We start from the raw sequence: 27,712 nt of genomic DNA, 5'->3' as shown, positions 1-27,712 counted from the left end.
ATGGGGTTTAGTCTTCTTAAGATTGGAGTATAAACGAACTCGATCATGGTATCTTGCAACCACCATGAGAAAGCAGGTCTCCGTGCACACCATAGCTGTGGATAATGGTGAGGTAGTTGACGCCATATATAGCGTGATCAAGTATACAAATAATAAAGAAGCTTCTAAACAAAAGAGCCGGGGGCGACTAAATTAACAGCACACTCTCTTGAGGTGGCCAACCAACCTCTCTTTCTGGGCTGCCGCAGCTCCTCACCCCATAAATTGATTCTCGCTACATCCCTCTCGTCTGTGTTGTGCTGCTAGAAGCAACCAATCTGATCATCTTCACAATTTGGGGGAGAACCCACACAGGTGAGTGGATGGGGGGTGTGTCTGTGTGTGTGGAGAGAGAGAGAGAGAGAGAGAGATTTCTGATTTATCCAGCATTGATCTTAAATCTTGCCTTGATTGCCAATCACGAATAGAGAGAGAGAGAGAGAGAGAGAGAGAGAGAGAGAGAGAGAGAGTGTGTGTGTGTGTGTGTGTGTGTGTGTGTTTCTGCTTCATCACTTATTGATCTTCAACCTTGCCTTGATTCCCAATCACTAATTTGTCACGTCTGATCATTGAAACAGTGTTCATACAGAGCTCTAGCTATGGAGCCCCTCACTGAGCGATATGAGCAGTCCCAGCGGGAATTGGGGCACGCGGTTGAAGAGGAGTACATATTTCGCTCCCAGCTTCCTCCATCCCCCATCCCACCCCACCTTTCCCTTCCTCAGTTTGTCCTTGAGCATGCCAACTCCTACCCAGACCTGGTCGCACTCGTGGATGCAGCGGACGGCAGAGAATACACTTATGGCCAGGTAATTAGAGCTTGTGATTGCTGTAGCAAGTCTCCCATGCAGAGTCCAACTGTACAATTGATTTTAGTCAAGAGCAAGGATAAGCATTGATCACTCTGTACTGCTTTAAACATGGACATGTATGGTGCTTTTATGGTTTCATAATGGAACTGATCATTTGTTAATAGATGCATCAATAGCAGCTTGTTGCAGGATGGGAACTTGTCCTGAGTATCTTGTATTATAGGTCTGTACGCACTTCACATGGAAAATTATAGTGGAATAATATCCTGTGTTTCCTGTTGCTCATTCCACAAGATCTTGTCCAGTGCCTTCTTGTGTTTCATGTTTATAAGTCAATGCGTCCTAGTAGGTTTTACCTCACTCCATGCCATCTGCCATATCTAGGCCCTGTTGTGCTTGTGCAAGCTTTGTTGCTTCTCCTCTGCTTTTTTTGGAAGCAAAGTTTTCATTCAGATGGCTCATACTGGAATATTGCATGAGCGGGAAAGCTGCTTCTGTGCCTGTGTTTATCTATTTGATTAGTATTATGCTTACTATTTGAACGCGTAAAAATCAATGGCTTCTAACCTAATAGTTTGTGAATTTGCAGGTACAATCCTTGGTCAACAATGTCGCTGAGGGCCTCAAAACTCATTTTAACATACAGAAAGGGGATGTTGTGTGTGTGCTGCTACCCAACATGCCTGAGTACTGTATCCTAGTATTAGGCATCATGTCTGCAGGGGGAGTGTTCTCAGGTTCAAACCCTTCTTCTCATCCACAGGAGCTTGAGAAGCAGATACATTATGCAGAAGCCAAGCTCCTTATTACTGACGCTGCCTCATACCAGAAGATACAAGACTTCATCCATATCCCAGTCATCCTTGCAGGCAGCAAACCTGAATCAATCAGTGGTCCTAATATCTTCAGTACTGAACTTCTCCTTCACACTGATGGATCCCATCATACACCAACTGATGTCTCCCAAGATGACCTCTGTGCCCTTCCCTTCTCCTCTGGTACGACCGGTCTATCGAAGGGTGTAATGATAACTCATCGCAACCTTATTGCTAACCTCTGCTCCACACTTTTTGACCTCCAGAAGGTTAATCCTGGTGAGAATGTAACGCTTGGCCTTATGCCCTTCTTCCATATATACGGATTCACCGGCATCTGCTGCTCGACATTGCGCACATTGGGGAAGGTGGTGGTCCTGCAGAGGTTTGAGCTCCACCCTTTTCTGTCAGCCATCCTGAAGTATGAGGTTACCTTTGCTCCTGTCGTACCTCCCATCATCCTGGCCCTGGTTAAGAACCCTGTTGAGAAAGAGTTCAACCTCAGCCAGCTCAAACTGCAAGCTGTTATGACTGCAGCCGCGCCCCTTGCACCTGATCTCCAGAAGACCTTTGAGGAGAAGTTCCCAGGAGTTATGATTCAAGAGGTATTCATTCTCTACCACCTCTTGGGTTTGACAAGGCACAGACCTTGCTTTATGGTTAAGACAAAAGCTTGGGTCGGCATGTTCAATTCTATATCAGTCATTCCAGCAGCAACACTCTCATCCTAACTTGTTAACTAGCTGGAAGAAAGTACTACCGCCATGCAAATGTTGCACACCTGTCAAATTATATAGCCAATATAATGATGATGCATTCTAAATTTATGTCCAAATGCAGGCATATGGTCTGACAGAGCACAGCTGCATTACCTTGTCTCATTGCGCTGATGGTCACTCCCGTGGCATCTCCAAGAAAGGCTCTGTGGGCTTCATTCTCCCAAATCTGGAGGTGAAATTTATCGACCCTGAAACTGGAAAATCCTTACCCAAAAACACATCCGGAGAGCTTTGTGTGCGCAGCCAATGTGTGACCAAAGGTTAGGGCTCAAGTAATGAAATGAGGAGATTTGTGCTGTTCAAAATCATTCCCAACTTACAGGCTAAACGTTGCATGCAACCTGCAGGTTATTTCAAGAACCCACAGGCTACCAACAGTACCATCGACGAGCAAGGCTGGCTGCATACAGGTGATGTGGGCTACATTGATGAAGATGGTGATATCTTCATTGTGGAGAGAATCAAGGAACTAATCAAATATAAAGGATTCCAGGTGAGGATAACATGTTCTCATATACCATACTACTGAGACCAGTCAGTCGCATCTAGAAACATTGATCAGCCATATCTAGAAACCTTATCAAACGAGTTGATGTTTGATCATCTATCAAAATTCCATATTCAGTTAAAAGCATAACTTGAACTTTCAGGTGCCTCCTGCTGAATTGGAAGCAATCCTGATCTCACACCCGCAGATTGATGATGCTGCTGTTGTCCCGTAAGTTCATCCGAGGATGATTAGCCTAATTATGAGCCTACCTTTTGTGGCATGTAGCAACTCAATCTACAATATGCTAGCGCAATAGCAAGCTGTCTGCTGATGCGAATCAGTGACCAGAAATGGACACTGTCTATGCACAACTGCAGATTTCAGACATTAATGAATGCATGAATCTTGCGCACATGTGTAGATGCATGGCTGTTTGCGCACCAACACATACGTGCATGGGATAAACAGACAAGCAATTTCTTCATACTGACATAAAAACACTGTCTAATTGATTGAAAAGGATACCTGATGAAGAGGCTGGAGAGCTGCCTGCAGCCTGTGTTGTGCCTGCAAAGGGCAGCTCACTCACCGAAAAGGATGTCATCGACATTGTAGCATCCAAGGTATGAAGTCTTTTTTCTCTCTTTCCCAAATTAGAATTAACAGCCTTAGCACCAAAGAGTCATAGACATTGTCTCTAATTTTCTAAGCCCAAAATGCCTCTTTTAATTTGGTCTCTTGTTATTTATGGCAAACAAGAATGACCCTAATCAAGAAATGTAGTTCTCTACACATTACAAGGGAAGAAATGTAGTTCTCTACACATTACAAGGGATGTCGTCTGACCTTGTCTCTACACATTACAAGGGAACTTTCTTGGTTATATGCCCTTGGGTTGCAACTAAAGGGAGTTGGATCATTGTAGGTGGCTTCTTATAAGAAGGTGAGACTAGTGAGCTTCGTTCCCACTATTCCAAAGACGGCTGCAGGAAAGATTTTAAGGAGAAACTTGAGAGATGACCTTCTCAAGCGTTTACAAGATGCCAAGACTAACAGGCTATAAGCAATGGGGCCCAAACACAACAAGCTTTTGTTATTGCTCTAAAGAACTTTAATAAGGCACACTTGAGACTGACAAGGTATCATAGCCTTCTATGTATCTATATGTATGCATATTGTAAAGTCTTGCATGCAGATATACCAAAGTTCAATTACACAGGCTTTATCTATACACCTTGGATGTTGTTGTATTGGAATCCAAGCTTTTTGAGTGTCTAAAGAGCATATGTTCAGTGCACTAATGGATCATTTATATATAATATCACGGTTTTAGTGTTTATATAGAAACAAATTTCATTGCATAGACATGTAGGGATTGCAAATACATTATTATGTTTTTAGAAACTTGTAATAATAACATGTCATTAACTCTGTGATTTTACATTAATAACATTAGAAATAATGTTAACCAAGTAAAAGTTGCTATGTTGGTTGACTCAAAGGAGTTTTTGTATATCCCAAAGGGCCTCGCGAGCTTTTACAGAAGCTTGCACCCAATGGGCTTGAAACCCTAAAAAATCCACTACATATAAAGAAGAACAACCACATTTCTCACTTTTCTAGCTTCCAATGAGTCTCTTAGGGAGTGCATCCTTCTTTGGTGAAGAACTCTCTTACAGAGACAACCCTAAGAGTATCTTGTGCATTGAGCGGATGGTTTTGAGGATCTTTCGATGAGCCGGGTTCCATTCTTTGCATAGAGATACTTTAAAAAAAGGAACCAAAGCATGTGCAAATAAAATCGAGTTACTTGTTCTAGTGAAAGCAAGAGGTAATCCTTGATTATTTGTTAGTCTTGGTTCTTGTTTTTTAACAAACATTGGGACAATCACAAAGTCCTTTGTATCTTGGGTATTTGGTTCTCTCATGGGCCGCACATATCCGAGATATGAAGCATTGGATTAGACAATAGCAATCAAACATCTATGAGCTTTTCTAATGGGCTAACATCCTAACTTGGGCAATGTTAGTTCATGGTATGGTTTTTTTCTGATTCTATAATTCTGACTATGTTCTCTCTACTAGGCAAATTTAGCTCATTAACATTTACTTATCATTAGTTTAAATATGTGCTTTAATCTTATGTTCATTACTTGTAAGTTATATATAGAAATCAATTATTAATTACTTGCATAAATTACAATACCTATATACAACTTTATATGAATCACAACTTAAAGTAGCTCAAGGGATGCACCAAATGAGTATTTGTGTAAATTACAATATATGGAAATTATAATATATGTAAATTATAAATAAAATATAGTATAAATCACTTATATAAATTACAATATAAGTATATGTATATAATATAGTCTATGTATGTTCATGTGATATAAAAGCTATCAATATTTAAAATATTATTGGTATTAATTCTTAGATCATTGTTGCATGTATACTTATGTCATTCTTTCATATTGGATGCATTATGTATTCATTAAAAGTAGACAAAATGTTTATTACATGTTTTAATTTTATTAAAATTTAAGTAATATATATCAAAATGATATAATAATAGCATTTACATATGAATTGTTGTATTACTCATTTGTTTGTTTCTCAAGTATCAGTTCTTTTATGGATGCACTTACAAATTTATCATCCCGTCTTCTTTGTCTTTGTATTTGAGCGATTGTGGATCATTAGTACCCAAAGAAAATAGCATAGTGAATATTCAAGAAGATGAAGCAAGAGCCGGAAGAACTTTCTAGAAAAACTATGGTTTGGATCGTAAAAACATTTATTCTTAAATAATCATGAAAATGAGAAAACTATCATTCGTAAATTCATTTATTCTTAAGATCATTTTCAATACGCCTCCAAAATAATAAGAATGTATGAACTTATCATGTCTCTAAATATTTTGAAACTACTTATGAATTTGTGATCATTTAAGTATGAATCTTTTGGAATCCAAACTCATGTTTACCAAGAAAGTTCTTGTTATTACTCCAATTTTTTAAATACTCTTTATGCTCTCATGTCTATTTTAGAATTCTCCTCATAATTTAGATGGCATAAGTACAAAAATTCGATCATACAAATAATGTGTAACAAAGGAGAACTGTCTCATGAGATGTATAAGGAGAGAGAGAGAGAGAGAGAGAGAGAGAGAGAGAGAGAGAGAGAGAGAGAGAGAGAGAGAGAGACAGAGACAGAGACAGAGACAGAGAGAGAGAGAGAGAGAGAGAGAGAGAAGAAATTATCCACAAAAAAAAATGAAATCTCAATGGTCCCACATCAACAAAGATAAGTATTAAGTCTTCCAAGCCTCTCCTACCACACACAGTACCCAACGAGAGAGAGAGAGAGAGAGAGAGAATACTTGTGGTTTCTGTACATCATTAGGGCCAAAACGGGTCAAAATGGCACTTTTATTAATCACTCGATTAAAAAAAGAGTCGATGAGAATTTGCCATGTGTTCAAAAATATGGTATTTTTGTCTTCTCTGCTTTGGAGATAGTAGAGACCATATCGAAGATTTTTCCTCTTTTTTGATCAAAATCTCTAAGCTAACACCTTTTGATAGTTCCAAAGCTAATAAATGCTGACAAAATATGAGATAAAAATGAGATGTAATTAATACTATCAATTTTGCAACTTTTGAGACACATTTGAATATTCTTCTTGGTGGCAAGTTTATTTTTATTAGCCTTGTTAACATTCGTTGTGGATTCATTGACCTTTTCTCTTTGAGTTTCCTTCTTTGCATATTGGTTGTGCCCTCTTTTTTCCATGGCTTCCACAAGGCATCCTTCTCTGCACCATCTTTAATAGAAGTGCAAATGGAAAATGGGAGCCAAAAATATTTGGTATAAAAAATTGGGTTGCCATCTTATAGGGGCTCTCACAAGGTGAAGTAAATGAAACAAGAGGATATCAAGTATCAATGAAAGAGATGTATCACTGGTTTCAAAATCATGGCTCAAGTGTGGTTTGCTAGGGTGCAACATGTTTACATGGCAAAGGAAATGCACTTGCCTTCATATAAATATTTTTCTCAGCAAAGCCATTGTAAATTTGGTTTTAAGTTGAATCTTGTATGCAAATGTATTTCTTTTTTAAAGTACTAAGTAAATAATGGATTATTGGTGTTAGATATCTTTCCATCGACAAGTTTTGAATGGTAGCTCGTGAAGAGTCTTAGCAACACACTCCATCAAATTTTGCAAATATTATTTATGCCGATTAAACCACACATTTTTTTAGTGAATGTAGGATTTTTCTATATTATGCACAATATGTGGTTCCGTCCTCAAGAGAAGGTGTATATGGACACATTGAGGATTTACCATTGCTAGGCCTTACATCCTTGAATTGGGAAACTCCTATTGATAAAGTAACAGTAAAGAGCTTCAAACTCATAGTAGCCAAAAACTTTCAAAACACCATGACTCCTAGAAGGATATCTAGAAGAATACGCTTGTCATGGTTGGTTTTGATTATAGGAGATACAAACTTAGATATGGTACTTGGATTCCTTTAAATTCTGGTATTGATTTTATTCCAATAAAATTTGGAGGTGCGAGTAATTGGATTAGAAGCAAAGGAGGTTAGTGTAACTTCCAACTAGAGTCTAAAAGATGTAAGAGACACCTTGGAGTTTATAAACAATACAACTCCTAGGTATAAGTTCAAGATCAATGGTACCGCAATTGGAAGAAGAGTTGAATGCTCTTTCTCTTTTATGAGGTGTTTGCCTCCTAGCATTTTGAGTTTTGAACTATGAATATATTAAAAAATTCAAAACTTGTTCTATCTCACAGACATTATTGTCAAATGTATTTTTTCAAAAGATACTCATAAGCATTGCAAATAACTCGTGTGAGCAAGATCAAAAAATTCCATTATGTGTGAGTTACAAAATTGAAGTACAAATATACAAGGACAATGTATCCATGGTGCAAATGTACAAAGAAACAATAGCTAGTCATCTTTTTTATCTTCAGTTTCTCCTTCCTTTGAACTTTCCTCCTTTGGTATGGGTTCATCTTCATCACTTTCGTATGTCATCACTAGTTCTCACCGCAAGTTGTTTTTATTATTACTAGAAGAATTTAATTTTCATGGGCACCCTCTTCTCTTGAGGTTTCATAGGAGGAAATGGATCAAACTTCAAAGGAGAAAGCTTCGGCATACCTTTCTTTGTGGAGGTAACATGATGACACCAAAAGAAGCACAAAAATAGTGCACAACAAAATCTATGCATACACCATATTTTCATTTTTTATAAAAAAGATAACAAGCACATTGTTACAAAATCACTAAAATAATATCCCACATAAGGGGGAGGGGGGCCACATCTATTAAAGTCAATGGTAGGCTTTCAAGTGTTACTTGCATGCATTTGTAAAGGGTAGGAATACTCAAAATTAAAGACCAAAGGCTTTATAATATCAAATGTATCAAAGTTTCAAAGAAATAATAAAATACGAAGGGGTGTGCTTTTTGGGGAAGAGGTGGGATGAAGTGTACGAGTGGTTATGTGCCTCTTTCCCTTCCCTCTCTCTTCTCCAATCGCATATTCTCCCTTGTGGTGGTGCAAACAAATTTGTATTCTCTCCTCTGTGCAAAAGTTTCTCTTTCCCTTTCCTCCTCCTTTCTCTCTTTCTTGTGAGTGATGGAAATGGTAATATCTAATGAGGATGATGAAGACAATGTTTCTATTTATCAATAAGAGAGAGAGAGAGATTTCAGGTGTTGTAGTTTTGAGATTAATGGCATAGCCATGTGCATAGATTTTACATGCTTCTACCTTGGTTTCTTGTTTATTTTCTATTGTGGGAGGGCTGCTTTCATAACATAAATCTTTTTTGTGGTTAACTTAGATGTGCTCTTACCAATCTTTGTAGAGGCAACAAAAGGCGTTTTGGCGGTTGCCTTGATAGTGCCCTTACTACTTGTAGCTTTCACCTGCCTCTTGGCTTTGCCCTTGGAAGATTTAGGAGGAAGAGGGGAGTCATAGTCCACTAGTGTGATTGCCCTATCCAAAAATACCTCAATACACATGTCCCTTATCCACCTCCATATATATGACTTAGGATAATCTTTGGACTAAAACAAAGCATAGAACTCAATTGAGAAGACAATAGATTTTTAACTAAAAAGAAAAAGATAAAATACTTATATTCACCCCATATATTCTTCGCAACTTTGAATCCATAGTCTTGCAAACATTCAAGATAACTCTCCATCTGCAACTGTGTGCATCATTCTATAGAGGCACCTCTTGAAGAAGAAACTTGAAAGGTCCCTCTCAAAGTTAGCAAGATCTTTGAAAGTCTTGTCTTCTAGAGATATGCTAAGTTAATCCTCTTTATCTGCATCTTGAGAGACATTCACAACCAATTGGCCAAATACCTTGCCCATCCTCTCATAGTTAACTAGGCCAACAAAATTAATCTTCCTCTTGCAAATAATATCCTCACTTTTAATCTCCTCTTTGATTTTCTCCTCCATGGTAGTCTCTTATCGAGATGCAGTCCTAGTTGGATATAAGTGAGTAACATCTTCAATGATAGGCTCTGTGACCTTTCTTAACTTTGGGGGAACATTGAGGATCTCAAAGGCTTTAAAATCAGTGTTGAGCATTGGCTTCAACACTTTTGTCAAACCTATATCTAAGTCTTCTCACCATATTGAAGCCCTTGCTAATCAATGTGACCCTATGTGTATGAGTAGTAGTAATATAAGCATCATTCATAAAATCTATAATGAAGTCCTCTACAACCTCTTGCAAACATAGAATGGCTAAAAGTTGCCACTTCCTTTGGAGACAATCAATTGTGGTAACCCTAGACAATCTATTTGAGATATCCTCAACCACTCTGATAAATGTGGTCTTTGGGATAAGATGGTTAGTTGCTCTCTTAGCTTTTCTTATTTTTCTAAAGCATATTTGCATGTAAAACCACCTTGACTTCCTTTTCCTCTTGGCTGGGGTTGGTTTGGAAGGTTCCTCAATCGGCACAATTGAAGTCTCACAAGGCTCAAGAGAACCAAGGGGAGGTGAATGCTCCCCTTGGCCTAGGGACTCTAGGAGGGGTTGAAGCCTAAGGACTAGGAAAAGTTGGGGCTTGACTAACATTTAAAGATGTAGCTTCAAGTGCAGTGTCAATGAGAGACTCCTCACGTACTCACGTACTGTGGAATATTTGGGACAAATTGGCCAAGATGCTCTGAAGGAACATCAGAGGCTTGTGGCTATGGTTGCTAGATATATACATTCCTTGCAATCTGCTTAGTCCTAACCATTAGAGAAGGATGAGAAACTTGCTTGGAAATGGGCAATAGAGGGATAATAAACTTGGGAAGTTGAAGAGAGAAGGACCAAGCCGTCACGGCTCAAGGGGAGCTCGTGGTGTTAGCCAAAGAGTGGAAATCACGCCATTGCAAAACACCCCATACGAATGGGCAGAAAATGGCCACGACATGAGTGGGCCTCGTGATGCTAGCTTGAAGAAGGAAATTGTGCCGTTGCGGATACCTTGCGTGAATGGAGAGAAAGTTATCACAACATGAGAGGAGCTCATTCTACTAGCCAAAAAGTCACGATTCTGGGGTGCATATTAGCAAGATCGCATTGTTTGGGGACAAAGCTATGAGGGACGATCTTCGATACCCGAGGCTACGAGGGAGGGAGTTAACAATGTCGAAGCCAAGACAAGAGTGTGAAAGGTACAATGCAAAAAATTCCACCTTCTATTCACAATATGAACTAGGGTTTCGAGCAGCTAGTTCCAACCTAAATGTCTAATGGCTAGTTTTTTGCCAACAAATACGAGTGAGTATAAATACATCCGCTGAAGCTTTTGTCTACCTTTTTTGCTTTGCATACCACTACTCTTGATTTAGCATTTTCTATCTCTATGGCTCCTCCCTTTGATGGGTCTCTGCTATCGTTCCATCCTGTCTTGTCCATCATGGTGCCACTGGCATAAGGACTTAATCTCTGATTGCTTATCCTTGCACCGTTGCAGCATATTATCCCTTGCCAATTTTCCAAACTCCAGTAATCCTCTACTACTTTTGTGTGTCCGTGGGCTGTTGAGTTGTTGTTGTCACAACACTTTGACTTGTATGCCACTGCACGATTGGTGCAAGGACCACATCTCTGATTGCTTGTGCTCGCACCGTTGCAACATATTTTCTTCTTCCAGTTCTCCCTCCAATTATCCTCCTTATTTCCTCTCCTCTAAATTTTCCATTTTTGGCGATCTTGAAATATGTCTAAAGTGTCAGGTTCCCTCCCTATTCCATCTACCAAGGCTATGAGTCTCAAAAGGAAAAGGAGTGTCTCCTCCACAACATCCAAGGATCCAATAGAGAGAAAGGCATGCCCTATCCCAAATGTTCTTCTTGTCAACTCTCTAGGGTCTACAGGAAGTGTAGGAATTTCAAGGAGGACTCCACCAAGCAAAGGAAAATCACCATTGAGGACCCCAGGCCTCACGCAAATCATAGAAATAACCCCCTATGAACGGCTTTTGGATTCCCTTACTCAAAATAAAATTCAACTATCATTTTTTCCAATTGCCAAGGATATGTTCATTCCTAAATGGGATCTTAATCAAGTAGTTAATTATTGCAAAGACTTTTGCATAGAAGACTATGCAGAGTTTGAAAATTTAGCAAACCCAATTGTGCAAGTGGACTCAAAGGTTATTGCACATATACCTACTGGCAAGTCACCCATAGAGAAGGCATCATTCACAAAAAAGTGTACAATGCATTCTTTGGAGAAGTTTTGTGGTTCAGATATTGTGTGCTCTCTACACCCATGAAAATGTAGGTTTATGTTGAAAGTTGTTGCATTCATTGTGTATTCTCTTGTGAAGTATCTAGTGAGTTCTGATGAGCAATAGATTGAGACAATGAGATCCTCCGGCTATTATGTGCTCAAGGACATAGAGGTTGACAAGGATGTGGAGGAGCAGGTTGATCCTCAAATGGAGGCGTCTATTGCAAAGAATCTAGATGTTTCTCATTTCAAAGCAGAAACTATTATTGAAGAAAACAATGTTGAGGTCCCTGAAATATCTTAGTCATCCTCAAGCCTTATTATACCTTGCCTGCCGACCTTTCCAATCAAAGATAAGCAATGCTTACTATTGTCTGACATCAAGAGACTCTCTAATTTGAGAGAGGACTATTGTTTGGCAATTATTGCAAAAGCTTGTGTGGATACTGATGGCATAATTGATATTGAATATTAGTCTAAAGATGTATTTCTCTAACAAGATACACAAATGTCTAATGATAAGTTCATTGATGCACTTTATGCCTTTTCTATACGTTTTGACCAAAGCAAAAGATGCTGAGAAGGAATTATAGATTTCTGATGAGGAGTTTCATGAGCTTCAAGAAAAAATTTCTAAGAGTCAAAGTATGTTAAGGAAATTAGAGATGCCCAAAAAACATCATCAATTAACTATGGAATCCAAGTAAACTAGAGAATGATAAGAATCAAGTGGTAATTCTTTATTTCTTTGTCATGAATATCTAGAGATATTTTACATTTCCTTTTCTCACATCTCCCTTTCATCTTATAATTTTTCTCCAGCTAGAGATTGCAAATGAGGATAATTTCTCGGGAAGAGGCAAAAGATCAAGAATCAGTGGTGGCTCTGTCATCAAGGATATTGCACTTGGACACTACCTTGTTAGAATTAATCCTCATATTCTTTTTATTTTTCATAGCTTCACGGTGGCCCATTCTTTGTATAAAAGCTCTTACAAAGGTTCTTGGCTACTCAAGTTTATAATACAATGCCCACAAAGTTATGTTTCTTGAAAAGATAGCTACCATTCAAATTTTTGGCTATGCATCTAGCTACTCTATCTCTAGAGTTGGATACTTTCTACCATTCTTATCTTATGCTTTGACAACACAACAAACAAATATTACATCCTTTGCTGGATATAAGAGAATAATGTCTTTGTGTATAGAAGAGGATGAAAAGGGTATTTCAAGCTAGCTAGCGCTCAGTGTATTTGGCTATTCAAATATTATAAAAATTTGTTGCATTCTTCAATCTTTGAAGTTGTCTTTGAAAAAACCAGTTGAATAACTCTTTAAGAGCATCGCTTTTCTTTACTCCTTCATCATGTCTTGCGCTAGGAAAGTAACATGTACGAGCTTGATAGTGGGATTTTTACATTCCTTGGCTATTGAAAGTTGCTAATGGCCCCTGCTCTCCTCGACAAAATAAGGCCCATGAATTAGAAGAGTGTACAGCATCATATAAGAGGCAAGAGTTAGTTTCTATCATATATTTTTATATTTTCAAAAATGCATGATTGAGCTCTTTCTCTATCTTACCAAATATGTTTTTATATTTTCAAGAATGCATGATTGAGCTCTTTCTCTATCTTACCAAATAGAATGTAATATAATTTTTTCCCCATGCTTCCTGTATTGCTTAAATAATATATATAATTCAAGATTTGTACTCTTCTAGATACCTAAATGGCATCTTTTATTGCCTGAGCACTTTCAAAAATATGTCCAGATGTCTCCAAACCTCCATTTATAGAAATGCACCCCAAGGTGTGCTGGTCGCATTTGTCATGATCTCACACAACTCTCTCCAACGCTCCCATAGTACATTTACTTGTTTTCCAATTGTGATTTCTAAGAAATATTCGGGCCTCTGCAGCTCCCATAGAGACATCCACTAGGACATCTCTTGTTTTTCCTAAAGCTATTGGGTCCTTTCTCAAATAAAGTTGTACCCCATGAGACCCTATTCTTGAGAGTAATGTGTCACATTTATCAATGCACTCCTCTAATAAGGATATTGTCTTAATTGAATATGCATGGTCAAGATGCAATTTGGAAAGCTTATCAATTATTCTAATCTTTGTATGTACCTTTGTATAATCCAATTTTCCAATACTAGTATACTTTTTGTGTCCTATTGTCTTGGAGCTAGTGTGGCAGTCAATGTCCTTGAGCCCCCTTCTTGTGTAAGGAAGTCGTCGTTGTCAACTAGCACATGCTTGCAAATACACTCTTAGAAAAGAAACCAGGAACCATTGTAGACCAAGAATAAGAAGAGCACACTGACTAAATACCAGTTGATTTTCATCTCTTTCAAGCAACTGCGATGTCCACAAAGGGATTGTGCCACCCCTAGATTCTTGTGGTGTTAATGTTTCATGCTATCCCATGTTTAATATGTTGATCCTTTGCATTACTGCCTATCTTTCCTCTTCAGTAGGATATTTTTACTGCTCTCATAGGCCTTTTCCTTTGCGTCAATCCTTTCGAGGATTACCTTATCTAACATCCATTTTGCATCTTTGACTATAGTGTTAGCTAAGAGATGCAAACCTACGTTGTCCACTACTCACCTTGAGTCACCTTGCTAAATTAGGCCAAGGCAATGAGACTATAATCCTCGTGTATGTCTAGTGAACTTATAATGCTAGCCAACAACACATAATCTTGGTCATCCCACATCGTAAATGTAGGTAGGTATGCCATCTTCCTCAATATATGAATCTAGCGATAAGGCATCCTCTACGTAGGTAGGGACAATAACTAGGGCTCTATTTTGCTAAGCAATCTTTGCCTCCTCCTCCTCTGCATCAAAGGCTACAATCTTATCTCTCTCATCAACCTCTCTATTAGTAATATCATTTTGTCTCTTGTTGCCAGCATGCAATGCTTGTGAAGTCCCTTGCAAGTTATTTCCATCTGGTAGGATATGTAAGTAGCAAAGGAATGCAAAGGAAGAATGCAATAGATGACAGCTCTTTGAGTGTACTAGGTAATCCTCTGTGCCCCTATGTGAACTGACAAGTAATTTGTTCAATTCCCTAGCTAACTTTCTCTTGGTGACTTTGTTGGTTGTTGTGAAGCCATTTGGCTCGAACATATTCCTTTGCATCAATGGTCATTTTGCTAGATGACTTGATTATTTGGAATTCCTCCATTTTCTCAGCTAGCACATTCCCAAAGGATCCTAATACTTCATCAATAGGAAGCAACAAGTTGAGCATGCACAATAACTTAGGAGCACGGGAGTGAGCGCTAGCATTGTAGAGGAATATATATAGCTTATCCAACTCCTACATGTCACCCTCAAACACTAGCTCGATCTTTCTATTTCCTATGCCCAACAGAAATTTTGAAAGCACAAAATGATTCTCCAATCCAAACAAACCACTTTAAATCATGCATCCTTTGCTAGGTGGTGACCCCCCATAGTGTGTTCAAGTGCACATGAGGGTCAACACCAAGTGACCCATTTTGCCTATCACCTAGCAAGGGGCCTCCCTTGCTCGGAGGTGACCTATATGGCATTTACTGCATGCGATGGTCACCACCACCAAGTGATGTTAGTGCTCTTAGGCATAGGGAGAAACCTCTTTCACTTGATGGTGACCCATATTGTGTTTAGTGCTGGGATGGTCAATACAAAGAGACGCTCTTTGTCCACTAACCAAGTGAGGGGGCCCCCTCACTTGTGGTATCCCATACTAATTTCAGTGTATGCGATGGTCAAAATAAAGCAATATGGGTCCTCTTCAGCCTCTAGGAAGAAGCCTCCTTTGCTTAGTGGTAATCCTCACTATGTTCAAGTGCCAATTAGGATCCTCCACTGTAGTGAGGTTCTTTCCTCACTTACTGGTGCCCCATGTTGTATTCAAGTGAACACTACATCACAACTAAGTAATGTGGGAGCTCTTTGGCCTAGATAAAAGCCTCCTTGATTGGTGGTGACCCAAAATTCATTCAAGTGTGCATGAGGGTCACCATCAAACCAAACTCTTTGCCTGCCATCCTAGTGAGGGGTCCCCCTTGCTCAGTGGTGATCCATGTGGCATTTAGTACACACCACGATCACCACCAAGAAATGTGGGTGCTCTTAGCCCTAGGGAGAAGCCTCCTTCAACTAGTGGTAACCCATACTGCATTCAAGGCCAGGGAAAGTCAACACCAAGTGGATGCTCTTTGCCCACTAACCCAATGAGGGGACCCCCTTGCTTAGTGGTGTCCCATACTAGTTTCAGTGCATACGATGGCCAAAATCAAGTGATATGGGTCCTCCTAATCCTAGATAGAAGCCTCCCTTGCATGGTGGTATTCCATGTTGCATTCAAGTGAACACTAAATCAAAGCCAAGCAATATGGGATTTCTTTGTGCTAGATAGAAGCCTCTCTTACCTGGTGGTAACCTATGACAATCAACACCAAGTGATAATGGGCCCTTAATACTAGGGAGAAGCCTTCCTTGCTTCATGGTGACCTATACTGCATTCAAGTGGACATGACATCAAAACCAAGTGATGTGGAAGCTCTTTAGACTTAGTAGGTAAGAAGCCTCCCTTGCTTAGTGATCCCCACTCTTTGTTCAAGTGCACATGTGGGTCAACATCAAAGCAATGCAAGGACCCTTGAGCGCAAGGAGGTGCCCCCATCACTTAATGGTGACCCATACTATGTTTAGTGCAACAAGAGGATCAAAACCAAGTGATGTGGGAGTTATCAAGCCTAGGGATAAGCCTCCCTTCCTAGGTGGTGTCCCATATTATGCTCAAGTATACTACTTGAGGATCAACCTGTAGTGCACGGTTGGGTAAAAGACAAGTGACATCAAGTGTACTTGAGGGTCAATTTGTAGATGTAGCTCTTTGGCATGCATAGAATTAGAAATAGCACAAAGTTAGAAGTATCCCACACCTACTGCATTGTCAGATGGCACCTTGCATGTGAAGATCCGGCATCCATCACAAGATGGGTTGGTTTCTTGATCTACCATGTCAAGGGAGCAAGGGCAATTGAGTAAGTCGCATGAAGTAGAAACAAGATGAGAGTAGATGCACCAAGTACAATAGATCACACATGATTGAAGGAGTTTGAGAAAGCACGTGTAAGGCACACCCTAAACCATAAATTGTTCACGCATATATGCTCAATGGTCCCTCTTTAAATGACGCCCATAATGGCAGGGGCATCCCTTTTTAGGATTCTAATTTGTATCTCCCTTTCTCCTACTGCCAGTGGTGGGACACAATACTATCTCCCATGAGGATCAATGGCTCAAATTGATCAATGAATAATGGGGAACAATTGCTTGAATATACATAGTTGTTTTCAACTTGTAATACTTTATTGTTACTTTTGTTTGAACCCTTGGAAAAAATCACATGTTTCGGCAGTGCCCTACATCATGTCTCGATTAGGACACATCCAAAACAAGGCTAAATTTTTTTTCTTGTTAATGCAAAAACACTCATTATGAATTTCCCAAATCCTTAACAAATTAATGGAAAATACTCGATCCTCACACCATAAACCAGTTACTCCAATAGCTCCTTCAAATAGGACTCTACGAGCATTTTGCAAATTTCTTACTCTCGATCCTTTGCTCTACCTCTCACCTGCCCTAAGCCCTCCTATTGATCCCACCCTCAAAAGGAGCATATCTTTAACCCATCTACATTGAGAATTGGTCTCCCAACAAAAAGATCTTGCCAATGTAGTGCCAATTTCCTCATGACCTATTTGCCAATAAGGCCACTTTTTGTTTTTAAAAAACATAAGCACTGTATATTTGAGATTTTTTCCCCATCACGATGGTCCTTGAACTAGGGTTTCACTTTGTTGGATGGTCTTTCAAGGATACCACCAAGCAATAAGTGGAAACTATTTGCTAGATCTGCCTCCCTTGCTCAATGGTGGCCCGCGTCTCTTACTATTGACTTTGATGGTCCCCACCAAGCAGTGCGTGGCCAACCATTGCCAGAGCAGAAACCTCCCTTGCAACCCATTTCCATGAGAACCTTTCCTCACTCACTAGTGGCCTGCATTTTGTATCTTCGAGGTCACCACCAAGCCCTACATGGTCACAATTTGCTAGGGATCTAGCCCATGCAGAAAGCAAGAGAGTGCTAGTAGAGAGTAGGGCAAAGGTCACTGGAGACAAGAATGGTGGGCTAGCAACATGCTTTCCTCAACACCATTCTAGATATCACACAACCAGAAGAGGAGGAGGTCGCGAAAGCCTTGAAGAAGAAGTTAGAGATTGCTCGTATAGCTACAAGGCATGGCTTGTGTGCTGAAACACAAGAAATAGAAACCAGTCTAAGCCAATGACGGGAGCAAAGAGAATACTTACTAAGGGCATGGTTGATGGCTCAAGAAGTAGAATTTCTAGGGTATATGGAGGAACAAAGACCAATGGAGCCTACAAGAGGACTCAGAGCAACAAGTGCCACCTAGTAAAGGAGGGTCGGATTTCTAGGTGGGCCAAAAAGAAGAAGAATAAGTCCCACAACCAGGCCCTCCACGATCAAAAGCACAACCGCAAGTTCCACAAGAAGATCCAACTCCAGAAAGGAAAGCTAAAGTTAGAAAGAAGAGATAGAAGATGTTGGAGCAAGCACAAAGAAGGATAAGTAGAGTGCTTTCCTGTAAATTGAAAAATGGAACTCATGGTGTGGGAACAATGGAAAAATAAATGCCAACCCTTTGAGTTTACCTTCCAATTCCCAGCCTTAATGAGCCAAGTGCTATCCCCTAGAGTGGTGGAAGAGGTGATAAACATGGTCAAAAGACTTGGGAATCAATGGAATGAAGAAAGAGAAAAGAACCCAACACTATGGAGGACAAAATCACTAGACTATTGGGAAGATAAGGTCATGGAAGTGCCCAAGACTACAAAGGGGTATGAAGCACAACCCAAGTGGAAGAGAAGAATTTGGGATGCAAATATGGATGCGTGGATGTCTTTTTGCAGCACCCTACCCTACGAGAGAGATAACCCGACCTACATACCGCCATATTGAAGAGAAGGGTAGGAGTGGATTTCAATTCCGACATCCATGGCGGCTATGAATTTCCCAAAATATGTAACGTAAATGCCACTAAACCAGAAGAAGCCCTCACATTTTCTGAAGATGCCTTAGGCCTTCCATCTCCCACTTCCTTAATGAGTTCTCCTCTTGCCCTAATCCACCAACCTTCATTACAACTTGCAATTACCTTAGGTTACTTAGGGTGTTGCTCAAACAGGATCCCACCACTCAGGAATATCTCCTATCGCCTCTCTTTTTTTACTTGAACACTGGAATAGACAATTGCACAATGGCTAGACTCACAATGCAAGCCATACTTCTTCCATCTTTTTGTATTGCTCTACTAGAAGATATGAATAATAGTCAATTCACTAGATGTAATCATCCATTCTTGTCCACAACCCCTCTAAATGCATGTATGAATCTAAAGGGCTACATGCAGAGTAAGAACTTTCTTAGCAAGTCTCACAAGCCTGCAACTTCTTTCTCCCATGACCATGAATACTAAGACTATTTATTCTCGTATTTTCAAAAAAAAAAAAGAGATAAAGAAAGACAAAAAGAGTAGAGAAAAGGAAAAATCAAAAGAGAAAACAAGCAATACATCTTACTTTTGATGAGCACCACAATCACTACACCTAGGGGTCCTCAAGTTAGGCATGTTTGATGGCCTCAATTGGCCAGCTCTGGGCTTAATCCTCTAGCTCCTTTTTTTTTCCCACCAAAAATACGTAGGGTGCATCAAGGGCAAGGCACACCTAGGAAGGTCACACTCACCTATGGTTATACCTGTCTCCCTAAGCTACACCCATTGCAGATTCCCTATGCAAGAGCTAAGTCCTCAAGTGCGAGACAACACTCTAGGCTTCAACCCAACTCCTAGTTCCATTGGCACACAAGGCATTGCACGGTAAGGTAGATACACCCCCTAGGCAATGCACTTTCTTTTTCTTTTTAGGTGAATCCATTATCCCACAACCAACCACAAACTTTGGAGGCCCTGTCACTCACTCAATCCACTCTTAGCCTCCACAATCTCCATCATTTTGAAATGCTTCTTCTCCACATCCAATCCTCACAAGGCCCCATCATCAATCCACATGGCAACCCTTCAGCTACTCGAGCCCTCATCAGTAGTAGTTGTCCACAAGTGCCATGGGACTAGGAGGGGGGTAATGTTAACCCAGTGCAGGACAAAGAAAAAGAAAACAAAAGAAAATTCAAAAATATGGAAAAGGTGGCTTGACGGAATGAATAGGAGCAGAAAAGGCCAAAATCACACAGTGGCAGCCTTAAAAGTTCAAGGCAAATGCAAAAGGGAAAAGGTGCATATCAAAATGCAAAAGTGCCCCTAAATTTTTGTAAAAGAGCATGAGGCTTCCTCTTCTGCAATTTGTAACATGTAGACGGCCATAGGTGAAGGGACAGTGTAAGTAGAAGGGAATAGAAAAAGAGGACCTAAGCAAGATGGCCGATCATATAAAAAAGGGGATGGATGCCCAAAAGGGATTAGGGTATATATAAAAGCAAAAAAGTGAATAGAGAAGCTCGTTCTTAGTGTGTGGCAAAAAGTGGCTCTCCTCTTCTTCTTGTCTTCTTCTCTTCTTCTTCTTGTTGCTTGTGCTTGAGAGAGTGAGTGAGGGAGTGTGAGAGAGTGAGAGAGTGAGAGTGGTGGACCTTAGTGGAGAAGCTCTCCATCTTCTCCTCTCTTCTTCTTCTTCTTCTTCCCTTCTTCTTCTCATCTCAGAATTGTCAGAACCTCTATTTTGAATTGCCAGAATTTCCAGAACCTCTATTATGCCATCCACCTCTTCCTTTAGAAATCCTCTTGCCTCTAAAGTTTCCACAGTCTCCTAAAACCAACAATTCACTGAATTGCTAATTTAACCTATTTTGCTAGTTTTCACCAACACATCCCATGCCACGGCCTCTTGAAGAGGATCTACTCCCCACCATGACTTCTTCTTAAACTTGGATAAAATTCTTGGAAACTACTCGTAAACTTCTCTTCAAGTTCCATACCATGTACAACATTAGTGGATGTCCTATTCATAATGTATACATGAGTAGCAATTGCTTCAGGACTAGTAGTAATGACGCAAGTTTCTTTTTAATATCAATGCATGAGTCCCTTACAATATCTCTATTTTTTTCTCATCAAGAAATTCATTATACTATGCAATATTGTCAAGATTGTGGGAGAGAAGGAAGGAGTCTCACTTGTAGCTTTCTTGCTTGCACAATGGGGGAATACACACAAGGGTGGAGGCTGAAAACAGTTTTCCTCTTCTTAGTTGTGTAAGCCAAAAGAACTCAAGTACAAGAAATAGAAGAACCCTAGATATGGGTCTCAAACCAAACTCAACTAACTAAGGTGGCATACTAACTGAACCACAAACTAGAGTAGATAAGGATAGCTATCATGTAGCTATTATTCAGGGGCGGTGTACCAACCGCATCTGCAACTGACAAGTCGGTGACATAAATACACAACGGTCACCCTGGCGTATCACGAGTGGAGCTCGATATGTCAACACTCCCCCTCGAGCTCAATCCCAATTCCTGCACACCAAGCAGGTCTCTGAACTTGCGCAGCTTCTCTGCGCCCAATGCCTTCGTGAATATGTCAGCTACCTGATCCTCTGTGCTGACATAAACTAGATCAATAAGACTTAGTAAAACCCTCTCTCGCACATAGTGATAATGCACCTCAATGTGCTTTGTTCTAGCATGATAGACTGGGTTATTTGCCAAGTGTATACTACTCATGTTGTCACAATAAATGACAACTGGCCCATCTGTAGACTGATGCATATCATAAAGTAGCTTATGCAACCAAGCTACCTCACATGCAGCCATTGCTGCACCCCTGTACTCAGCCTCTGTGCTCGACAAGGCAACTGTAGGCTGTTTCTTGCTGCTCCAAGTGACTGCAGCACTCCCAAAAGAGAACACATATCCACTGGTAGATCGTCTATCAGAAATACTACCAGCCCAATCAGCATCAGTGTATCCATGCAACTGTATCTGAACCCCAGTCTCATAAAATAGTCCATACTGCAATGTGGACTTCACATACCTGAGTATGCGTCTAGCCGCATCCAAATGTGGTTTCCTTGGATCCTGCATAAACTGACTTACCAATCCAACAGCATAGCTCAAATCTGGCCTGGTAATAGTCATATAAATCAAGCTTCCTACTATGCGTCTGTACATAGTAGGGTCTTCTAGAAGCTCACCTGCATCTGCGCTCAGCTTCACATTCTGCTCCAAAGGAACTGAAATAGGCTTACAGCCTGTCATCCCATATTTGGACAGCATGTCCAATCCATACTGCCTCTGCAAGAGCTGTATTCCACTTGGTGATCTAATCACCTCAATGCCCAAGAAATAACGCAGCTCTCCCAAATCCTTCATCTCAAACTTTTACTTCAATAGCATTTTCACATGAAGGATATCTTCATCACTGTCACCTGTCATAATCAAATCATCAACATAAATAACAAGTAGCATAATACATTTCTCTGTTTTTCTCACATAAAGTGAGAAATCTGCCTTGGAAATCTGAAAGCCAATAGTGACAAGATACTGTCCTATCTTGTCAGACCATGCTATAGGTGCTTGCTTCAAGCCATACAAGGCTTTCTTCAACCTGCAAACAAACTCAGGATGAACAGCATGCACATAACCTGGTGGCTGCTCCATATAGACCTCTTCTTGCAAATCACCATGCAAGAAGGCATTCTTTACATCCATCTGATGTAAAGACCATCCCTTTGATGCAGCCATAGCAATGACTGCTCTTACGGTTGCCATCCTTGCAACCCGACTGAATGTTTCTTCATAGTCAATGCCATATGTTTGTGCATACCCCTTGACTACTAATCTTGCCTTGTATCTGTTCACAGAACCATCTGCATTGTACTTCACCTTATAAACCCACTTACAGCCAATTGCATTTTTACCTTTAGGCAAAGGTACCAATTCCCATGTAGCATTTGCTTCCAAGGCATCCATTTCTTCATCCATGGCTTTCTCCCATTTTTCTTTTCCCATGGCTTGCTCAAAAGAAGTGGGTTCTGGTTCCTGTATCACCTTGACCATATATGCATAGTGAATGGCTGTAAATCCATCATATTTCAGCCTATCCACAGGATACCTAACTCTGGTAGACCTGCGCAAAGTGGGTTCACTCCCAGGTGCTCTCAAAACATCCCTGGTCTTCCTTACTCCAGGTGTAACAATAGAAGGAATACCCAACTCATCATCAATGCTCTGTTCTGAGCCACTGGATTCACCATCCACATAAGAGTGACCTGCATTCACATCAAACATGGGCTGATCAACCTTCTCTTTTCCTTTTCGTGATACCTGCATACCAGTATCTGCATTACTTTGAGAAGATTCTCCTGATCTCAATCTGCCTGTCCATGGCGAAGAATGTGAATCACTGCTAGAGGACGCTCCAGGTCCACTAATATTTTGTGACTGCTGCTGTGAATTCTGTGCAGCATTACCATTTTGTGCATCTACATCATCAATCACATTTACTGGTTTATACCAGCTACTCATCTCATCAAAAACAACATCTCTGCTCACTGTAAACTTACGAGTAGAAGGGTTATAGCATCTATACCCTTTTTGCTGCAGAGAGTAACCAATAAAGATGCACTTCTCAGCTTTTGGATCCAACTTGGATCTCAACTCATCTGGCACATGTACATAGGCAATGCAACCAAAAATTTTCAAATGAGAAATATCTGGTTTCCTACCAGTATACCTCTCCTCTGGAGTCATTCCATGTATTGCTGCAGTGGGAGTCCTGTTCATTATGTAGACTGTTGTAGCAACTGCTTCAGCCCAATAAAAATCTGGCAGGTCTTTTTCATTCAGCATGGCACGAGATACCTCTCCAATATGCCTATTTTTTCTTTCTGCAATTCCATTTTGCTGTGGGGTATGACTGCATGAATATTGCTGCTTTATGCCATGCTCCTGCAGGAACCTTGCAAACTCATTTGAGACTCTCCCCCTCCATCTGACCTTAGCCATTTTACTTGCAGGCCTGTTTCTTTTTCAACCATAGCTTTAAGAGTTTTGAAATGCCCAAAAACTTCGCTTTTCTTTTTCATAAAATACACCCAAACTTTTCTGCTATAGTCATCAATAAAACTGACAAAATAATGACAGCCTCCAAGAGATGCAGCTTTAGTAGTCCACACATCAGAGTGGATTAATTCCAATGGCTTCTTACTCTCTTGAACATGTCTAGGAAATGGTTTCCTTGCCTGTTTTCCAAACTGACAGGCTTCACATACCTTATGCATTTCTGCAACCTTGAATTTAGGCAATCCTGCAACAATATTTTGGGCCTGCATTGATTTAAGTCGTTGTACATTAACATGACCAATGCGTTTATGCCAGATATCAATATCTGCAACTACACCGGTCCCATGTGCAAACATTGCTGCACTCAATTCAGACATGTCTGCATCCAACGTAAACATTCTGCCCTTCTTCTTTCCTTTTGCTATCAAGCGACCTTTATTTTTCATATCCTCAACAAAGCATCCATGAGGATTAAATCTAACCTGCAAGCCCTGCTCAACCATTTGACCGACAGAAACCAGATTCTTGGTGATATTCGGGACATGAAATACATCGGACAGGTATTTCTTTTTCCCATCCTGCATAGACAAATGAATTTTTCCAATCTGCATAATAGGATGTGCAGTATCATCACCAGTCTCCACAAATCCTGGTTTTTCCATTTTCCTTGCATCCTCCATCCATTCTGCATGACCTGTCATGTGGTTTGACGCACCTGAGTCAACATACCATACATCATTGCTTTCTTCTGCACTTGTCACAGAATTGTTCATGTGCTGCACCATGAACAAATGCTCATTTCTGTCATCACCCTGTCTGCTAGAAGATGCATAATTCCCTTGTTGCAGTTTTTCATTCATGATGTCATTCTGCTTTTTATAGCAGTCTTTAGCCATATGACCCATTTTACCACAGTAGTAGCATTCAACATTACTGTTTGCATTTTGACCTCTTTGCCATCCACCACGACCTCTTTGGCTCCCCCTGCCTCTAGAGTTACCACGTCCTCCTCCATAGGACTGGTTTTCTTGAGTTTGCTGCATATTCTGATTTCTACCACGGCCTCCAAATCGGCCTCCTCTACCTCTGCCTCTGCCTCTACCTCTTCCAGCATTTGAGTAGAAGACAGCTTCTTTTGAAGTTCCTCCTGAAGAAGATGCACCACCATTTCTCTGTTCCTCAGAAATTAGAAGAGCAATCAACTCCTCAAAATCAGGAAATCTTTCACGAACTGAAATGGATGTCCGAAACTGTGCATAATCCTTTCCTAGACCATTCAAGGTCACAGAAACTAAATCATCATCTTCCACTGGTGACCCAATGGAAGCAAGTGCATCTGCAATCTTCTTCACCTTCATATGGTAGTCGTTGATGCTCATATTTTCTCTTTGCACATTGTGTAACTCTTGCTTGAGCTGCATTTTCCTGGCTTGCGTATTTGTGCTATACATTTTTGACAAAGTATCCCATGCCTCCTTTGGCGTACTTGCATCCTGAATATGCACAATCATAGGGTCTGAAATGCTGATAGACAGCCAATACATAACTTTCCTGGCTCTCTCATGCCATGCTTTGAATGCCTGCATTTGCTGTTGATTGGGAACATCAAGAAGAACTGGTTCTTCTTCATTTCCTGCAACAAATTCCCAATATCCTTTCCCATAAGGAAATTCGTCATTCTAAACTTCCATGCTTGGAAGTTGTTCTTGTCAAGATTTTCAGTGACAATCTGTGAAAGAGAATCAGACGCCATTACAGAACACTGCAAAAAATTCTGTCACTGCAAAAAACACAGCTTCACCCTCACAAGGGTAAATCTGCAAAACTGGCGAAAGTGGTATTTGACCACACAGTCACTTCCTAATGACGATTTTGCATCAACAGGCAACAGGGATGATTTTGTAACTCCCAATGTCTCTGCGCACAAGCATACGATGCAATTTCTACAGAAACTTTTCACCGACCTGTAGAACAGTGGCTGCACAGCATAAAACTGGGCCTTTTCCTGAGTGCGTGCAGAAAACTTCCGCCTCCAAAACAGGCTCCGAAATGGCCTCAAATCAAAAAAACAGGGTCGCCGAGGGCTAAAGCCTTCCCCCGCAGCATATACTGCCCTCTTGCTTCACCGCGAAGGGCGTCTCAACCTGAGACAATGCACTCCTGCAATTTCCAGTTGTGCTACCTGCAGAGATCTGCTCCCAAAATAGAAAATGAAAGCAACACTGCTCCTCTTACCAGACCACCGCGAGCTTGGCTTGCTTTCTTGAGCTCCTTACCACGAACAAGGCTCTGATACCATGTCAAGATTGTGGGAGAGAAGGAAGGAGTCTCACTTGTAGCTTTCTTGCTTGCACAATGGGGGAATACACACAAGGGTGGAGGCTGAAAACAGTTTTCCTCTTCTTAGTTGTGTAAGCCAAAAGAACTCAAGTACAAGAAATAGAAGAACCCTAGATATGGGTCTCAAACCAAACTCAACTAACTAAGGTGGCATACTAACTGAACCACGAACTAGAGTAGATAAGGATAGCTATCATGTAGCTATTATTCAGGGGCGGTGTACCAACCGCATCTGCAACTGACAAGTCGGTGACATAAATACACAACGCTCACCCTGGCGTATCATGAGTGGAGCTCGATATGTCAACAAATATATCTACATGTATACTACCTCTGTATACCATTTTTCTCCAAAAAATCAAAAAACTCATTGGAGGGGTATTTTCTCCCTCCATCCAATCTTAGAAATTAATATGCAACATTATCTCCTTCTCAACCAAAGCCTTAAAGCTTTAAAAGTGAGTAAACACCTCACTTTTCTTATGCATAAAGTAAACCTATAAATTGCAAGTATGATCATTAATGAAGGAAACATAACACTTGCAACCACTCAAAGTTGCAATCTTTGTAGGACCCCATGCATCAAAATGTATCAATTCAAGTGGCTTCTTGCATATATGTTTTTCATGTGAAAATGCATGCCTTGCTTTCTTTCCAAATTGACATGCTTTGCATACTATATCTATCCCACCAACCCTAAATTTGGGCAAGTCATCCACAATTTGTTGTACTACGTGTCTTTTAGTCGCTGCATATTTACAAGACCAATTCTCTTATGCCAAATTTCAATATTAGCCACAACACTTAAACCTTGTGCAAATATGGCAACATCCGTTTTAGGCAAACTTACATCAAGAGTAAACAATCTACCAACATGTTTCCCTTTTGCAATCAATCTACAATCATTTTTTAGATGTTCTAAATAACAACCATCAAATGTGAATCAAACGTGCAATCCTTCTTCTACTATTTGTCCAATAGAAATCAAGTTTTTTGTAATATTTGATATATGTAGCGCATCAACCAAGTACTTAGTTTTTCCACCCTATATACTCAAAGGAACGTTTCCTACATGTGTAATGGGGTGAGATGTATCATCCCGTGTCTCCACATAGCTTAGAGACTCTAAATTGTGCATCTCTCTAAACCATTATCCATGAGAAGTCATGTGGTTAGAGGCATCTCAATCTACATACCATACATCCTTCCTTAATGAACCATTAGCAATCATAGAATTCATAAATATGTGCTTAACAAACAACTATTCACTTCTATAATCATTGTTTCTACTACTAGATGCATAGTTACTTTGCTGTTTTTTCCGTTTCTAATTTCAGCCTTCTTTTTGAAGCAATTTTTAGAAATGTGAAATTTTTTACCACATTCCCAACACTCTCTGCTATCACTAGAATATTGTTGACTATTAGAATTTGCACCTTACCCTCTTTGGCCCCCCTTCC

At 40.2% G+C, this 27,712-nt stretch overlaps 1 protein-coding gene across 2 annotated transcripts; it reads left to right on the top strand.

Moving 5' to 3' along the window:
* Window positions 1-203: 203 nt before the first annotated feature.
* ACOS5 (acyl-CoA synthetase 5) lies at window positions 204-4,280 on the top strand. Of its 2 annotated transcripts, none has more exons than XM_087682250.1 (8): window positions 204-354; window positions 618-848; window positions 1,441-2,271; window positions 2,507-2,705; window positions 2,793-2,938; window positions 3,096-3,163; window positions 3,456-3,558; window positions 3,861-4,279. In XM_087682250.1, the coding sequence occupies exons 2-8, from the start codon at window positions 639-641 to the stop codon at window positions 3,996-3,998; spliced, it is 1,695 nt and encodes a 564-aa protein (XP_087538376.1). In that variant the 5' UTR covers window positions 204-354; window positions 618-638; the 3' UTR covers window positions 3,999-4,279. The 2 variants fall into 2 exon arrangements, with proteins under 2 accessions (XP_087538376.1, XP_087538377.1); XM_087682251.1 differs by having other exon boundaries at window positions 289-354; window positions 629-848; window positions 3,861-4,280.
* The last annotated feature ends 23,432 nt before the right edge of the window (window positions 4,281-27,712 follow it).

This window comes from Lygodium microphyllum, chromosome 7, assembly GCF_053477565.2.
Source record: "Lygodium microphyllum isolate KBCC chromosome 7, Lygodium_microphyllum_v1.1.10, whole genome shotgun sequence".
NCBI classification, from domain to species: Eukaryota; Viridiplantae; Streptophyta; class Polypodiopsida; order Schizaeales; family Lygodiaceae; genus Lygodium; species Lygodium microphyllum.
Note: the sequence above shows the minus strand (reverse complement) of the source record. Positions and strands in the feature narration are given on the sequence as shown.

What these genes read in the sequence shown, in the direction of transcription:
- ACOS5 (XM_087682251.1), top strand. Translation starts at nt 639, where the DNA reads ATGGAGCCCCTCACTGAGCGATATGAGCAGTCCCAGCGGGAATTGGGG. An exon ending in TCAAATATAAAGGATTCCAG is followed by an intron (nt 2,939 to 3,095) that starts GTGAGGATAACA and finishes TTGAACTTTCAG; the next exon opens with GTGCCTCCTGCTGAATTGGA. An exon ending in TCGACATTGTAGCATCCAAG is followed by an intron (nt 3,559 to 3,860) that starts GTATGAAGTCTT and finishes GGATCATTGTAG; the next exon opens with GTGGCTTCTTATAAGAAGGT.